The sequence below is a fragment of the Drosophila virilis genome, chromosome 3 (assembly GCF_030788295.1).
Source record: "Drosophila virilis strain 15010-1051.87 chromosome 3, Dvir_AGI_RSII-ME, whole genome shotgun sequence".
NCBI classification, from domain to species: Eukaryota; Metazoa; Arthropoda; class Insecta; order Diptera; family Drosophilidae; genus Drosophila; species Drosophila virilis.
Window position 1 is genome coordinate 22,111,024 of NC_091545.1, and position 16,213 is coordinate 22,127,236.

General features: G+C 45.8%; 5 protein-coding genes across 7 annotated transcripts; 3 read left to right on the forward strand and 2 right to left on the reverse strand.

Annotated features, from left to right (window-relative positions):
- The first annotated feature begins 246 nt into the window (after nt 1-246).
- On the forward strand, nt 247-7,200 carry FucTA (glycoprotein 3-alpha-L-fucosyltransferase A). Of its 3 annotated transcripts, none has more exons than XM_015176010.3 (5): nt 247-448; nt 3,536-3,780; nt 3,841-4,629; nt 4,801-4,984; nt 5,252-7,200. In XM_015176010.3, the coding sequence occupies exons 2-5, from the start codon at nt 3,695-3,697 to the stop codon at nt 5,765-5,767; spliced, it is 1,575 nt and encodes a 524-aa protein (XP_015031496.1). In that variant the 5' UTR covers nt 247-448; nt 3,536-3,694; the 3' UTR covers nt 5,768-7,200. The 3 variants fall into 3 exon arrangements, with proteins under 3 accessions (XP_015031496.1, XP_015031494.1, XP_002048219.1); XM_015176008.3 differs by lacking the exon at nt 247-448 and adding an exon at nt 2,834-3,417; XM_002048183.4 differs by lacking the exon at nt 247-448 and adding an exon at nt 2,834-3,406.
- On the reverse strand, nt 7,027-11,239 carry Msh6 (DNA mismatch repair protein Msh6). Its single transcript, XM_002048184.4, has 5 exons — nt 10,153-11,239; nt 9,766-10,095; nt 8,089-9,705; nt 7,545-8,030; nt 7,027-7,483 (listed from the first exon to the last, which is right to left on the reverse strand). Exons 1-5 carry the CDS (start codon nt 11,149-11,151, stop codon nt 7,337-7,339), a joined length of 3,579 nt encoding a protein of 1,192 aa, XP_002048220.1. The 5' UTR covers nt 11,152-11,239; the 3' UTR covers nt 7,027-7,336.
- A 98-nt stretch (nt 11,240-11,337) lies between these two features.
- Prp31 (pre-mRNA processing factor 31) lies at nt 11,338-13,194 on the forward strand. The gene is made up of 3 exons (XM_002048185.4): nt 11,338-11,994; nt 12,053-12,671; nt 12,737-13,194. Exons 1-3 carry the CDS (start codon nt 11,432-11,434, stop codon nt 13,064-13,066), a joined length of 1,512 nt encoding a protein of 503 aa, XP_002048221.1. The 5' UTR covers nt 11,338-11,431; the 3' UTR covers nt 13,067-13,194.
- Nucleotides 13,083-15,616, reverse strand: LOC6624332 (endoplasmic reticulum-Golgi intermediate compartment protein 3). Its single transcript, XM_002048186.4, has 6 exons — nt 15,413-15,616; nt 15,000-15,351; nt 14,778-14,937; nt 14,538-14,715; nt 13,402-13,606; nt 13,083-13,340 (listed from the first exon to the last, which is right to left on the reverse strand). The coding sequence occupies exons 1-6, from the start codon at nt 15,498-15,500 to the stop codon at nt 13,205-13,207; spliced, it is 1,119 nt and encodes a 372-aa protein (XP_002048222.1). The 5' UTR covers nt 15,501-15,616; the 3' UTR covers nt 13,083-13,204.
- Nucleotides 13,839-14,513, forward strand: LOC6622361 (reactive oxygen species modulator 1). The gene is made up of 2 exons (XM_002048187.4): nt 13,839-14,138; nt 14,240-14,513. The coding sequence occupies exons 1-2, from the start codon at nt 14,008-14,010 to the stop codon at nt 14,346-14,348; spliced, it is 240 nt and encodes a 79-aa protein (XP_002048223.1). The 5' UTR covers nt 13,839-14,007; the 3' UTR covers nt 14,349-14,513.
- Nucleotides 15,617-16,213: the final 597 nt, after the last annotated feature.

The window sequence follows — 16,213 nt, forward strand, 5'->3', positions numbered from 1 at the left end:
CGCAACGCTCATATAAGCATATAATCTGCTTATTAATGTTATTGAACATAAAAATCTGGGTACACTGGCGCGGCTTAATGAGTGGCATCTTTGCCCGCTCTCACTCGCATCCCGCTCTCAGTCTCACTCTCACTCTCTCCGTCGCTCTTGCTTACTGCGGCTGCTGCCCAGCTGTCTGGTTCAAGTCTAATTATTATGTACATTGGCGGCGCAGTTGCAAAAGTTACGTGAAAACGTAAAGGACGAAAGGCGCGCCTTCTGCTACGGCGTGTGTATGCTCGCTTGTGCGTGTGTTTGTAGGGTGTTGTGCAAATAGAAAAACAACATCAAGAAATGTACAGAAACGTTCAAAATATGTTCAGATTAAGCAGAGATCGTGGCTTTCATTAACTAGAACCAAGCCAAATCTGTGCTAAGCCAAACGAAAGACTCATCAACCCGCAATTGTGTAAGTTGAGTTGTAAATCAAACACCAAAGGCTATTAGAAAACAGTTAATGACCTTTGAGGTTAAATGTTTTGCTTAACCTACAGGCTATAATGTTAAACAACAGTATTATTGATTAAGACAAAGCAAAAGCCATTTACTCACGCACACATGACGCAGCCAGACACATGTGCGTGTGTACTACCGTAACCGTTAGTTCCCACAGCTGAAGGGGTGAGTGAGTCGCCAGTCTCCCACAGAACTCGGATTGCAAGTGCCCAAGTTTATTTGTTCTGCTATGGCCAAAGCTGCCGATGTTGCACTTTGCTGGCGTTGCCACTGGCAGGGGAAATCCACTAACTGTAAACGGGAGAGCGGGAGCCATAAATTGTGCGTAAGCCGCATTGTAATTATGCTCACATGTGCAACTGTGTGTGTGCGTGTGTGTGTGTGTGTGTGTAAGGCTAAAAATATAAGCGTATTACTAAACACATACATAGACGCTATACACAAAACTAACAGGCCTAAAACGGAAGCCTGTTTCCCCATTTGCCTATTTGCCTTTCAGACCTCCCACGGGCGGCAGAGTCGAGTGCGACAACGTGCAAAGTACAGACAACAAAAGGGACACTCACCATGCCCCAGCATGGCCCACAGAATATTTATATGACAACAATGCATGCAAGTCAAGAGTTGGCCGTCTATAGGCATATTGACACACTAAATGCAGGGTATCAAGTGCCCTGACAATGGGCCACACACACAAACCACAAACGAGCTGCAACCAAATATAAATAAATATAAATTGAGCGAGCCTTGGAGCAGGTGTTTGCCCGTGGGGAGCGGGGGGGGGGGCTAATTGCCAGTGCAGTTAAAATTAGGGCTTCCCATTGGAGCAATTAGGAAAGGACATGACATATCGAAAGAGCTGCCTGGATTAGAGTGAAATGTGCAAACTATTTTCTATCTTTTCAATTTCATTCTCAAAAATGTCAGTTTTTTGTCAAACTCTTTTTAATTAGACCAAAATCTGGCAATTGTTAGGTTTTTATCTAGACAGATCAGTGCCTAACATATCTTGGGCAGATAAAGGCTATGTTTATACTTTATTGCTTGTATGTTCCAAGTTCTTAGGAATTCAAATGGAGCATTTCGTTAAAATGTTTTTGGGGTTTTTTTTTTCTCTTTTCCAATGTTTGCAGTTACGAGCGAGAATTCCATAAGCTGATTAGATGGCTGCATACGTGCTGAAAATGTTTTGCTTTAGGCGTTTCTTATCAAATTTGGGCTTGAAATTTCAAATTGTTTAGTTCCGATTAAAGCGGGGCGAATAGGCGAACGCGTAGAGTGGGACTGTGAAACGAATAAATGAATAACAGAAGGGGAGTCCACAATATACATACGTGAGTGAAAGGCAATGTTCTAGTATCTACAATCATCAGCCACCAGAAAGCAGGAATCACCCTGACACACACACACAGACAGGCACATATTTACGAGCATGGTCTATGTATATATCCCTTCCTTTGTATGCGACATGCCACTAAAGTCCTACTTTTGCAACATGAATGAATGGCTATAACTACATTTTTGATGAGTGTGGAGTTGCTTGGTTTCTGGGCCTGGGCAATATTCCTCGTCTTCGTCTGTGTGGCCTGTCAAAACCGTCAAAACGTGCGATAGACAAGCAGACAAGAGACCCCCCCCCCCCTCCCTCGCTCCCCGCCGTTGCCATACTTTCGTAACTTACTCGAGTGCCTCGCCACAACAACCCCCAACACGGAATGCAGCCCACTGCAACCCCAACAACTCGTTGCAACCGCAGGCTAGAGCACACAGTCAGCCTCGAAAGAAATATGTAAAATAGTGCCGTAAATGACGTTTGATAGACGGATGGATGGCTGGCTGGTTGTCTGAATGGATGGCCAGAACGCAGCAAGGGGTTTGCCTCTGATTAGTTCAACGACTTTCATTGCTCAATGCCTTTAATGAAGCTGCATAAGCTGTTCCGTATCCGGGCAAAGCCCTGCTTTGCCACTGTAATTAGTTGCCCGCGGGGTGACTCATAAAAAGCAAAAGCTTTCGCTTTATCTAGCCATAGTTTCATTTATTGCGCATACGCCCCGTTGTTTTATTTGGCACATCTCCTCGAGGCAGTTGGAACGGACAGACAATTCGAGAGTTCTTTACTCGAGAGTGCCGCTAAGGAAGACAGACTGATCAGGATTCGAAATCCCTAACAGAACTCATTATGACCTCTTTTACTGTAGGGTATAAAGCAATACGGACATCAGTCGCGGTTAGTTAAATAATAAAAATACGTTAAATGAAGCGTGCAAAATGTGGACTGTTGTTTGTCTAAATAGAAAATAATATTAGCTTAGACATTTTGTACTTAGTTAAAGTTCGTCTAGAACATATCTAGAACTAAGCAATAAATTTACTTAATTCAAGAACGAGTTTGCCGCTTTTCTCTCAGTGTCATTTTTCAGTGCCTCCAATTGGGCGCTAAAATGCAAGTTCATTGCATAATATTTACAGACTGCCACCTATACGAAATTTTAAAATTTATATATACATATTTGTTGCTTGAAGCACCTGGTGGGAATTTTGAACACAGACGGATACACTCCCAGGTTTCGGTCAGCTGTAACGACATGGAAACTGCCAGCTAAGGGCAGTTTATCAGAATTATCATAAGGTCTTGAAACGCCCCCCGCCCCCTTTTGGATATGTGTCATAATATTGCAGATAACATGACGCAATTGAGTTGATGAAGCGGCGCCAAGCCACGACAACGAGTACCAACAGTTCGACTCGATATACTTTATAGGGCTAAGCACAGTTACTCATGTGAACGCAACCGAACAGCAAGTTGTACTACCATATGACTAAAATAGATCGACAGAGCAGAGCCAGAACCCCGAAACAGAGAAACACAAACGCATCGTATAGCTGACAATACAGATCATTAACATCGGTAATTAGTCGGTAACTGTTGTTATTATAATCGAGCGCTGATCTTTAGTATATATGTATATATAAATCATATACGAGTGCATGTAGTTATGTGCTCTATAATTTCTCAATGTTTACAAACATTTTACAGCAAAATGACCAAGTTAACTGGCTGAGTCGGTGGTAGCCAGTTCAAAGCCCAGCAGTCGGTGACCTAGTTGGAAGGCAACGAGGAAGGCATAAATACAGACAGACAGACTAAGTCGGGTGGTGTTGGAGTCGGTGCTGGGAACAGGGCTGATTTATCAGAATGCGACGACCAAAAATATCGCTCAAAAAGTATTTCTATTTTACGTTGATCTGTGCGCTGCTCCTGATATTCGGCTTCAATCTCAAGTGAGTTCTCATTAAGCGAAATGAAGTTCATGTCAGATGTTAACTTATCACAACTTTTAGGGAATATGAAATATGGAAGTCGAACATAACGCGACCCGCCCTGACAGCTTCACAACAGCAGCAGCAGCAACAACAACAACAGCAGCAGCAGCAGCAGCAGCAGCAGCAACAGCGACATGTCTTTGGCGTGGAAACAAATGAAGTGAAGAGCTGGTCTCTGGAGGAAGCCACCTCGACATACGCTTCAGCGCCGCCAGCTACGCCTGTGCCTGGGCCTGAACAGGCCCAAAATCTGCTGCAGCAGCAGCTGGAGGCTGAGGCGGGCGAGGGGGAGGAGGAGGATCCCTCAGCGGATAAACGTGGAGAGTTGGCGGCCACGGCCAAGCCCTGGTTCTTTCGCAATGGCGAGTACTATCCCAGGCCCGCAAAAGCCTTCAGCAATCGCAAGGCACGCAAACAGCATGCGCCCAAACTCTTTCCTCACCAGGATCCGCACAGCGATCGCGTCGTCAATCAGCTAATGTATGTGCCACACAATTACGAGCAGATCAAGTTAAGTGGCAAGCTGAAAACCATTTTGTTGTACAATGGCTTGGGTCCGTGGAATGTGAAGAAGGGGCGCGAGGTCTTTCTGCGCTCTAAGTGTCCTGTGGACACTTGCGAACTGTCAGCGAATCGGGATCTGGCCAGTGTGGCAGATATGATACTCTATAAGGATAACTATATACCAACGGGCATACGACGGCCCAGCAATCGTAAGCAGGTCAGCATGATGTACTATCTGGAATGTCCATATCACACACAAAACGTCAAGGTGCCGGATGCCATCAACTGGACGGCCACATATAGGTAAGTGAAACTCTGCTCAGTTTGGTGGCTATATATTGGTACACAAATAGTTTTCTTATACAAAAACGTAATTTTCGAGCGAGGGAGTAGGTTAGTTTGTCTGGACACAAATCTAGAGTTCCTACATCAAAGGCAAAACCTTGACCTTCTTTCCCTTCCTTTCTTTCTAAGACGTGACAGCACTGTGATGGCCCCCTACGAAAAATGGCAATACTATGATGTCAAGGTACAGCAATTGGAACAGGATCACAATTATGCGCTCAACAAGACGAAAAAGGTTGCCTGGTTTGTGTCCAATTGCGGTGCACGCAATGGCAGACTGCAGTACGCACATGAGCTACAAAAACACATTGAGGTAATTATCGGAAAAGCAGACAATTAGGGAATGTCCCAAAGAATCATTTTGTAGGTGTTCCCTAAAGAAACATAAAAAATATCCTTTGATCAAGTACTTTTAACATTACTCCAGAAGGTATTGAGATTATATAAACGGAAGGATTCCTTACTTGATCAAAAAGTTGTATTATTCTTCAAAGAGCTTGATTCAATTTAGTTGTAAAACTAACTGATTTGATTTCAACTCGACATATTCTAATCTCGCTTATATTTCACTCACTCATAGGTGGATATATATGGCGGCTGTGGGAATTTCAAATGTCCTCGAAGCACCGCTGACAAATGCTTTGACATACTCGACAATGACTACAAGTTCTATTTGGCTTTCGAGAACTCCAATTGCAAGGATTACATCACGGAAAAGTTCTTTGTGAATGCGCTAAATCGTAAGGTGCTGCCAATTGTAATGGGCGCCCGACCCGAGGACTACGAGGTGAGTGCTCCACGTCGATCCTACATACACGTCGACGAGTTTGCCTCGCCCAAAGAGCTGGCCGAGTATCTGCATATACTCGACAAGGACGACGAGCTGTACAACTCGTACTTCAAGTGGAAGGGCACCGGTGAGTTCATCAACACGTACTTCTGGTGCCGCGTCTGCTCCACGCTGCACAATGAGGATCAGCTGCGCAAGTCGTCCTGGTACACCGATGTCAATGATTGGTGGCGTGGCGCCGGCGTCTGCACCTCGGGCTCATGGCGGAATTTCAAGGCGCGCATGGATGTGATTAGCGATGAGTGAAATGGGGTCATCGTCCAGATAGTGGACGGCGCCGGTGTCATTACATAATCAAAAAATCCAATACGTGTCGCTATATATATTTAAGTATATATTGTTGTTGTTGTTTTTGTAGGTATGTTTTAACGAAGAACCGGGTCAGAACCGCGAGCAACGTACTTGTTTTCTAGCTAGAACTAAGTGCAACTAATCGCTTCAAATACAAATGCATGTATGCATATAGATATATGCGTGCATGTATTAAGCATGAGCAAATCGAAAATCAAACGAGCATGGGGCAAAAGCCTCGGTATAAATCGAGGAATATAAACATGTTCCTTCCAGGATTGATACAACCGCTTACGGACAGTTCAATACAATGAGAGAAAAAAGCGCATAGAAACTAGCCTATATATAGACTAAAGATCCCGAGCAGATCATTGTAACATATACAATACCAAATAAATAAGAGAAATTAGCCTAGTTATACAAATGATACGGTACTTATGTGTATTTCAGTTGTTCAAAGAGCAAGTCCAATTTAGCGCCTAGGCCAAAGACGAAACGGACACACAAATATATGTTCAGTAGCGGAATATATATATATACACATATATATATATGAAGTAAGCTGAGCATAGAGCATACATACATATATATACGACTACATATATATAATTATAAATCGTTTTGTAAGCATTTTGTAAGCAACAAAGTCAAGATATTTTTAATTTGCAGGCTTATAGATAGTTTCGATTTAGACCTTAGTTCCAATAGCTTCGCTTTTAGTTGGATCAATAGTTGTAGTTAATAATATCGCACAAAGTCGCGCAGTATTCAGCTTAGGCTGAGCTTAAATCTGGTCGTTAGCTTTTAGACTGCAACAACAACAACATTCCTATTTTTATACACTCGCTGAGAATAATATAATTCTTTAATAATAATTGTTTGTAAAGCTTTCAAGAAGCCAGGTCTATATGCTCAATATCTAGCCATGCTCTGCAAAGTATACTTATTATAAATGGCATTGGTTGGATTAGGGTATAAAATCTTCGGTCTGCCGAAGTCTGCAGCTTGGCTCTCTTAGTTTTCTTTCGCAATATTATTGTATTTAGTATGTACTTAATCAACGTGTAACTCTTCTCATTGTTTACGTTTTCAGTCCTGTGTATAACTGTTAATTTTAGTTGTGAACTTGAATTGAACTGTGTGTTTTTACAATTCTTGGCAATATTTATTCGATAATGTTTAATTTGTAAGCATTTAATAATATCATATGTGTATTTTGATTGTGAATTCAATTAATTTTTAATTTTTACTGTGATAATGAAAGATGAAATAAACAATGGCAACAAATACAACAAATGGCAACGTTTTTATGAAAAAAAAAAAAAAATTATAGTTTAAATGAAAATACGGCATAATAATAATCAGCCTATGGCAATCGTTCGGAATTTCATTGGCTTTAGCAACGTATACGTAATATTTCTCAAACATCTAAGACAGCAAAACAAGCTGTGCTTATATATGACAAGAAAAATGAACAAATGTTTGCTTAACTTTTCTTTTGTTAGCCTCCTCCATAGCTGGCATCTAAACATGACACATTTTCAGCTGCTGCAGCAAATCTTTCAAGTTATTTAGTTTATCCGTCTTTTTGTTTACATCACCTGCAGCTGCTGCTACAATTTTAGCTGTAATTTTGCGCTGAAGTGCAATGGCCTCTACTTTTTTGGATAGCTATCGTTCAAGGAATGAGAGTTATAATTGCAATTGATGCGAAATTAAATCCACAACTTACCTCGTAGGCACGTTTGATAATGCCGTGTGGCATGCCTGCCAGCTTGGCTGCATTAAAGCCATACGATTTGGGGCAGGCACCCGCTGTGTATTTGTACAGGAAGGTGACTGTCTCCTGTGTGGGATCTGTGTTGTCCTCATTCTCAACCATGCACGCCATATGGCCTAGTGTAATTCTTTTGTCCGTGTGAAAGAAGTCAATCAGGTTATGGTAATGCGTGGAGAATAGTGTGCGACACTTGAGATTGGCCAAAAAGTTGACCACAGAGGCGGCGATAGCGGTGCCATCGTAAGTGGCTGTGCCGCGTCCCAGTTCATCGAGCAGCACCAGAGAGTTGCACGTGGCATGCTTCAGTATAAGTGACGTTTCGTTAAGCTCTACCAGGAAGGTGCTGTGACCGGCCAGTATATCATCCTGTGCGCCTAGACGTGTGAAAATTCGATCCACAAGCGAAAGCCGACAGCTGACAGCAGGAATATGAGCACCCTGGAAGACAACAAAAGGAGTTATCTAAGCCGACAAGTCCGAGCCAAGTACTACTTACAATTTGTGCCATGATAACCAACAAGCCGACCTGTCGCATTAGCGTGCTCTTGCCGCCCATATTTGGGCCAGTAAGTAATGATAACGGTGCCTCCGAGTTAGTGCCCAGCTGCAGGCCATTGGGTATGTAAGTTGATGGATTTGCGCATGGATGATAGCCTTCCTCCAGTTCAATGAAGGGCTGTGCCTGCTGTGCCGAGACCAGCTCCGGCACACAGATGACCAATTGCTGGCGCGCATATTCCGCCAGGGCGGCGAGCACATCTAGCGTAGCCACACAGTCGATGCACTGCTTCCACTGTTGATAGTGATTGGAAAACTTTTCGAAGAGGCGACGAGCCAAATCCTTGAGCACCGCATTTCTCGCCTCCTCTGCCTGCTGCATGTCCTTCAGCAGCGCCTTCGTTTCCGCTGTGGTGTAGCGACGCGCAGCCTTCTTTCCCTTGACCTGACCCTCCAGTGCATACGACTTGTTGGCCTTGTGCGCATGCGACTCCGGCACCTCCAGCTGATATCGTTTTTTATCCGAGCCAAAGTATACCACACGACAGCCAAAATGACGTTCCTGCTCAGTAAGATAAATCTTCAGGCGCTCCTGGACGTCTGCTATGCGCTGCTGCACCTCATCGTAGTCGGCATCCACGCCTGGCTGCGGCGCAATAACACCCGTCTTGTCGGCCGCCTCATGATCGAAGGCATTCTCAAAGAACTTCAGCTGCTTGCTGAGATCGGGATAGCTGCCCCCATTGGGTGGCAACTGAGTTAAACGCTGCATTAGCTTCGTCTCGCATGTCTGAAACATGACCGGCAATTTCATGAGAGTCTCGAATCCCTTGAGTATGCTCATAAAGCTGCGCAACTTCTGTTTGTTGTACAGCTTCTCCTCGAAGAGTATGGCCCTGGAATCTGGATGCTCAGTTTGGGCAATGCGCTTACTGCCAAACAGATGAATCTGAGCTAAGTGCCGCTCAAAGTCCGGCATAGGCGCCAACAAAGCACGTAACTGCTGCAGTTCATCGGGCTGACGCAGCAGCTCGCCAATCGCCTCCTGTCGCTCACGCAGTACAATCAAATCACAGCTGGGCGCGCATAGCCAGTGATGCAGCAGCCGCTTCCCAAACTTGGTGCAGCAATGATCCAGCGTCGACAGCAACGAATGCTCCTCGCCAACAATGCGCAGATTAGACAATGTGGTGGCATCCAATACCATGTGAGAGCGACGCAGTGTAGCAGCCAGCGGTTGCTTGGTGTTCGCCTCCTGCTCTTGATCGGGCGGCACATACAGTTGATAACGCGCCATGGGCAGGACTTTAGGCTCCAGCTTACATTTAGCTATGTAGTGAATGCACTGACCCAGAGCTTTGAGTGCCAGCTTGTAGGGGTCCGCAGGCGTGAGGCCCAGGTGATCCGTGTCCGACTGCATGGTGCGCAACACCAATGGCCAGTTGTCCTCAGTGCCATTGCCAGCATAGTAGCGCTCCGCTAGCAACTTCAGCGTCTTCTCAGCGCTGCAGACCTGGTTGCCAGCAGAAGGCAGCTGCTCCTTAAGTATGCCGCCGAGCACAGTGCGTAGAATTTGTTGCGTGCGAGAGCTAAGCGCTGATTTTTCGTGAAGCAGCTAAGAATGGAATAAGGGTTCGATTGGTTTACTTTGTCAATATAATAGACTTGTACTTACCAGGACAGGCATGTGATGGGAGATCAGCGTCAACAGGCGAGAGCAGCTTTTGTCATCATCGAATTCGCCCACATGGAAATCACCAATGGAAGTGTCTATAAAGCAGATGCCATATTTGCTACTCGTGCCCGCATCCTGCTCCACTATGGCCAACATATAATTTGGCTGATGATTGGGTCCAATGGCGCACTGCGAGCCAAACACTTGGGTGCCACGATCCGTTATCTGACAGATCTCACGAGCAACAACCTTGTCGAACTTTGTGGCCTTTATACGTTTGCAGCGCTCGGTCATCATGTCCGGAGTTTCGGTTTGCTCCACCCGTGCCACCTGGGCAAGAAAGACTAACTGTTAGATTTGTGTTCAGAATTTACTTTCTGTGCTCACCTTATAGCCCCTGTCTATCAGTATGGAGGACATCTTGTCAAAGGAGATTTCTGGAAAGCCAGAGTGGGCAAATTCGCCGCGCATGTAGGTAAAGCCCAGCTCATTTACGCCCACATCGGCATCGCCGTGATACAGCTCATAGAACTTGCCCACCTTGAAGAAGAGCACACAATCGAAGTTGTCCGACTTGAGTATCCACCACTGACGCACGCCCGGCGACAGTCCATTGAGAAACTTCTCGGGCACGTGCAGCGTGCTCTTGTCGTAGTCGGGATGATCTGGTCGCCTACCGGCCTTGTCTTTAATCTTGTCAGGCTGCAGGAAGTCCAGCTTCTGATGTGGCCACACAACTGGTTCATCCATATTTGATGTTGTTGTCACAATTTCATCGTACGCAGCGTCCTTTTTGGCATTGCTTTGTAGCTGTTGCAGCTTTTCCATGAACGTGCCGCCGGCAGCTAATACAGGAGCATCAAGCTTGGCCTTCTTGCTGGCAGGCTCATCGTTGTTGTTGTTGTTTATGTGGTTTTTCGAAGCCTTTGTGCGCTGCTTCTTGGGCGTGGGATCGTCGTCTGTTTCCAACTCGCTGGGCTCCGCCTCCTCGTCGCCACTTTCGCTCTCCTCACTGATGGTGGCATCCTTGCCATCTGGCTCATACTCGGAGCCATCATCGGAAAAGTCCGGCTCCGATTTGGATTCGTATTCTTCTTCGCTCTCTGATTCGGGCACTATAATACGTTTTCGCTTACGTTGGCCTTTCTCCTGCTCCTTCTCACTGTCAGGGCTGCCTGAAGTTACCAACTTGCGTTTGGCAGCCGGCTTGGCGTCCTTTTTCACATTCTTCAGACTCCCATTCTGCAAGTTCTCCTTTTGCAGCTCGCTGTCACCGCCGTTGCTGGGCGTGAGTTTCTTTTTGTCAACTGCTGGCGATTTGGCAAAGTAGTTAAATAGAGTGTTTTTTGGCGTGCCACCAGCGCTAGTATTTAGTTTCTTGGACATTTTTCAAGCGCCCAGACGGGCGAACTAACCTCGATTACCAAAAAAAACAAACGACGCCAAAAATCTGCGCCAAAATTGAGCGGCAATCAATAGCAGAGAAATAACAGTGCCGTAACATAACACAGCTGTTATTCAGTAAAGTGGCAACGAGAAACTGCGAAAGTGTGGCAACGCTAAAATAAAACATCTGTACTGTCGTTGGCAACGCCTAAAACGTTTTGTTTACAACGAAACTCGAAAAATATCAAAAGGCCGGAAAAGCAAAAAAGTTAAATAAAATATGTCGCTAGCGGATGAACTACTTGCAGATCTAGAGGAGGACAATGACAATGACGTCGACGATGCCGAAATGGCCGATGCAGACGATGTCGAGCAGGCAACACTCAACCACGAGCTCGCTGAAAAGTTGCTGAAACCGGGGCCAAATCTCATGGAAGTGGACGTAACAGTCCAATCAGTGCGGGAGCTGTGCAAGCTGCGCGACTCGGAGCGTTTACAGAACACTCTAAAGCAAATCGAGCACTATGCAAGTCGGCAGCGCAGCGCCGCCGAAATGTTGGGCAGCGTGGAATCGGATCCGGAATACTGTCTGATTGTGGATGCGAATGCGATTGCCGTGGATATTGACAATGAGATATCTATAGTGCACAAGTTCACCAAAGAAAAGTATCAGAAACGCTTTCCGGAGCTCGACTCGCTAATCGTGGGCGAAATTGAATACTTGCTGGCTGTCAAGGAGCTGGGCAATGATCTGGATCAGGTCAAGAACAATGAAAAGCTGCAGGCCATACTCACTCAGGCCACCATCATGATAGTCTCGGTCACTGCATCCACCACGCAGGGGTAAGTAATAGTTCCTAGTACCACCTTTAGCATTTAATCGTTTGCCTTTTTTGCATAGCACCATGTTAACGCCCGCGGAGAAGGCAAAAATCGATGAGGCGTGCGAGATGGCAATTGAGCTGAACAATTTTAAATCCAAGATCTACGAGTACGTGGAGAGCCGTATGACCTTCATAGCGCCCAACCTGTCCATGATTGTGGGCGCCTCCACAGCTGCCAAACTGTTGGGCATTGCTGGCGGCCTGACTAAGCTCTCCAAAATGCCAGCCTGTAATGTGCAGGTGCTGGGCTCCCAGAAGAAGACGCTTTCGGGCTTCTCGCAGACACAAATGTTGCCGCACACGGGCTACGTCTACTACTCACAGATTGTGCAGGATACGGCGCCGGATTTGCGACGCAAAGCGGCTCGTCTTGTGGCTGCCAAGTCGGTGCTAGCAGCGCGTGTTGATGCCTGCCACGAGAGCGTGCATGGCGAGATTGGTCTGAAGTTCAAGGAGGACATCGAAAAGAAGCTGGACAAACTGCAGGAGCCGCCGCCGGTGAAGTTCATCAAGCCGCTGCCGAAACCCATCGAGGGCAGCAAGAAGAAGCGCGGCGGCAAGCGTGTACGCAAGATGAAGGAACGCTACGCGCTAACCGAATTCCGCAAGCAGGCGAATCGCATGAACTTTGGCGATGTAAGTGCATTGGCATGGCAATTCGATTTGCTTGTTAAATTATTAACAATTTATCGCCCTTGCAGATCGAGGAGGACGCCTATCAGGGCGATTTGGGTTACTCGCGGGGCACCATTGGCAAAACAGGCACTGGCCGCATTCGACTGCCGCAGCTGGATGAGAAGACAAAGGTGCGCATCAGCAAGACCCTGCAGAAGAATCTGCAAAAGCAGCAGGTCTACGGCGGCAACACGACCGTTAAGCGTCAAATATCGGGCACTGCGTCCAGCGTGGCGTTTACTCCACTGCAGGGCCTGGAAATAGTTAATCCTCAAGCGGCGGAGAGATCCCATACCGAAGCCAAGTATTTCTCGAATACATCCGGCTTTCTGTCCGTGGGCAAGCGAACCACTTAAAGGCACCGCGAACTGCTTATAAAATTAAGCATTTTTATTTAGCGATTTGTCGGCATTGTGAGATATTCGATGAGCTTCGGAATTTGTTAGGCCTAATAAAGCTGGAGAGATTCTCGAAATAGTCCACATATTGGTTCGCTAACTGAGTTTGCCAACTTCCAGTTTACGTTGAAGGGCCTCCCACGAGTTGTTTAGGAGCACCGCCAAAATGCCCGCCACGGTGAAGACGCCGCCAACAATCGAGCAGCAGTTGGTGGCAAAGTGACCAAAGGAGCTGCAGGACATATTATATATGATTACCGACTTCTTGAAACCTTTACCCAGCAGTTACTTACACATGCCGCTCGGCGTACTTGACCATCAGCGGTGAGAGCTCATAGCTAAAGAAGATGCCCGGCATCCCACGCTCCCGATCCGTTAAATCCTTGCGATGCCGCGTGACCGAGAACTGATTTGTATATATGGGCTGACCGTCGCTGTGCCGCTCATAGAGCGTCGGCACAATTTTCAAATAATAGTTGAACATTTCACTTTTGGATTCTACAACGATACAATTAAAATAATATCACTTTCATAAAAATTCAAATTTTCAAAACTTATTGGAATTGCAAATTATACATAATAATTGCCGGTACAGTGAAGTGTCATTCTGTTATAAAGTCCAATGCTCAAAAGCGCCATCTGGCGGCTTAAAACTAAAGTTTAACGCCAGGGCTGCTTTGACACACATGTTAACCTTTTGACAGCTACAAATTGGGATAACAAAATTGTTTTTTTAAGTCGGCGCCGACAAAACTTAAAATTTCAGTTTTTTGGGCAAATTTGGAAGACGAACGCCTAAAAAGCTCAGATAATAATCCAAATAAGAACAAATTGAAGTCCGCAAACAAGTCTTGCAATACGAACAAGACAACGCGCAAGTCGCAGAGGAGATCGCCAATATGCCGTTGCCCAGCGGTTCCTTCTCCCAAAGTGGACCCACATGCTTTGACAAAATGAAGACTGGCTTCACCATTGGCTTCTGTGTGGGAATGGCCAGCGGTGCTCTATTTGGCGGCTTCTCGGCACTCAGGTGAGCCTCAACCAACGTGCCGTTGTCCACGCGTGACGCAAGTGTTGCACGCACTCAGATTATGTAATTGCCGGCTAATTATATGAAACTGCAACTTTTAGATATGGACTACGTGGACGCGAGCTAATAAACAATGTGGGCAAAGTAATGATCCAAGGAGGCGGCACTTTTGGCACCTTTATGGCCATCGGCACTGGCATACGTTGCTGAGAGCTACCTGACCCGGATTGCATTTTGATTGATAATAATTACACTTCTCCCGTATCCCCAAACCCTCAACATAAGCTAAGTTTTTAAGTTATCTTAAAATGAATGAATGCTTTAAAAATTTACGCTATGTATAAGTTATTGCAATAGAAGAGTTGTTAAGCCAAATCCAAGCATGACCTTTGTACTCACCCTGAACTTCCACGCGCAGCCCGTCCAGTGGATGCGTTTTGGCAAATTCAATCTTCTCGCCGAAAGAGAGGTGATTAATGGTGTGGGAGAGCTTCACATTGGTAAACTGAAAGTCGTGTATGTGAAACTGACGTATGGAGAAACTCTTGCCGGGAGCAAAGTGGAAGCTGCCTGCCATCTGAACGAAATACAAAAAATATATACACATTTTCATCTGGATGAGCTGTTGTCATGACTTACCCGGTTGACCTCTAGGTGGCCCTGTATGCGGCAGCCTTCCTTGAAGGCATCTTCATCGGTGCGCTTGTATTTTCCTTTGCACTGCTCGATTTTGTCCACCTGCATGTTCCACTTGCGCACCCGATACGCATCCAAAACATCCTCGCAGGTGTTGCAGCAGCTAAAACAAGAAGTGAAAATAGTTAGGGGAAGTCTGCGAGCATCCACTTTGAATACACTCACTGAGTGGCATTGTGCTCGGCACCGTAGCAGCTGCCACAGGTGCTGTTCTTATTGGGCGGCGAAACGGCCACGATTTCCTTGATGGGCGTTTCCTTTAGGGGCTGTCCCTCGAGATCTAAACGATGCTTGAACACATCATGGTCCACGCGCAAGTGTGTGTCACCTGAGGAGTCCATTGCATCCAAAGATATATAATTGCATGCCAAATTGTGCAGCGTGACGTCCAGGTTGATTCGCAGCTTGTGACCGCGCGTCGTGTCCACAAAGAGCTCCTCGCTCAGCATCGGCTTCATGTAGTTGAGGAACTCCAGAAAGACAAGCAGGCTTATAATGCTGGTACTAATGATTGTAACTATATTACAAGAAACAGATTAGATTATTTGTTTATGGTATAGGCAAAACATGAAACTTACCGGCGGCGCCGCCCACTGTGCGCACGCTGAAATCATCTAGGGTGCGCGGATACGCATCCAGACGACGTAAAACATCGGCGAATTTCATATTTTATAGACAAACACAAACAATTGAAAAAAGAGTTACGTTTAGAAGAAAATTTACATGATTTTTATAAGCGGCAAGCGAATTGACGATGTGACGTGGTTGATAAACAGCTGAGAGGCAACAACACAAAACAAGCGGTTAAGCTGCCACCTAGGCGTGGTGCTGCCACATCACTGAAAATTTGTTGGTTCTAATAAAGAGCGCGCTTTTGACGTACAAAGGATTTGATTTACAAAGAAGTGGCATGCACTAGTGCTGCCCAATCGCTAAAAGAGACTTACCCGCTACTTTCAAAAATTGTTTAAATGCTACAAATATAATATAAATAGTCGAATGCTTTAACAGGCTTAGTTAGACGCAGACAAAAGAGATTAAAGGACTTCCAATGCATTTCGTTTATGGTAAGCGGTGGACCATATGCCTGCTACGTCGTTTTCTTGCTTAATTAACAAAACACCCCAGCGACCCATGAAGTCACCCACTCTGCGCATTTGTGGAGCAGGAACATATTGTTTAATAGTGTTGTCATGTCTTGAGGCTGTGGTTGCGCATACATTAGGCAGACCCTGCGGGCCACGCCCACTCAAGCGATGGTGTGGTCTACTAGACCGCGTCTAATTTTATAATACATGTTAAACAGATGAAAGGTTAATTGAAGGGAACCACAAGCTTCGACAGGCCACGCAGCGCCTAGCTTTTAAGGGTTGTTGTTG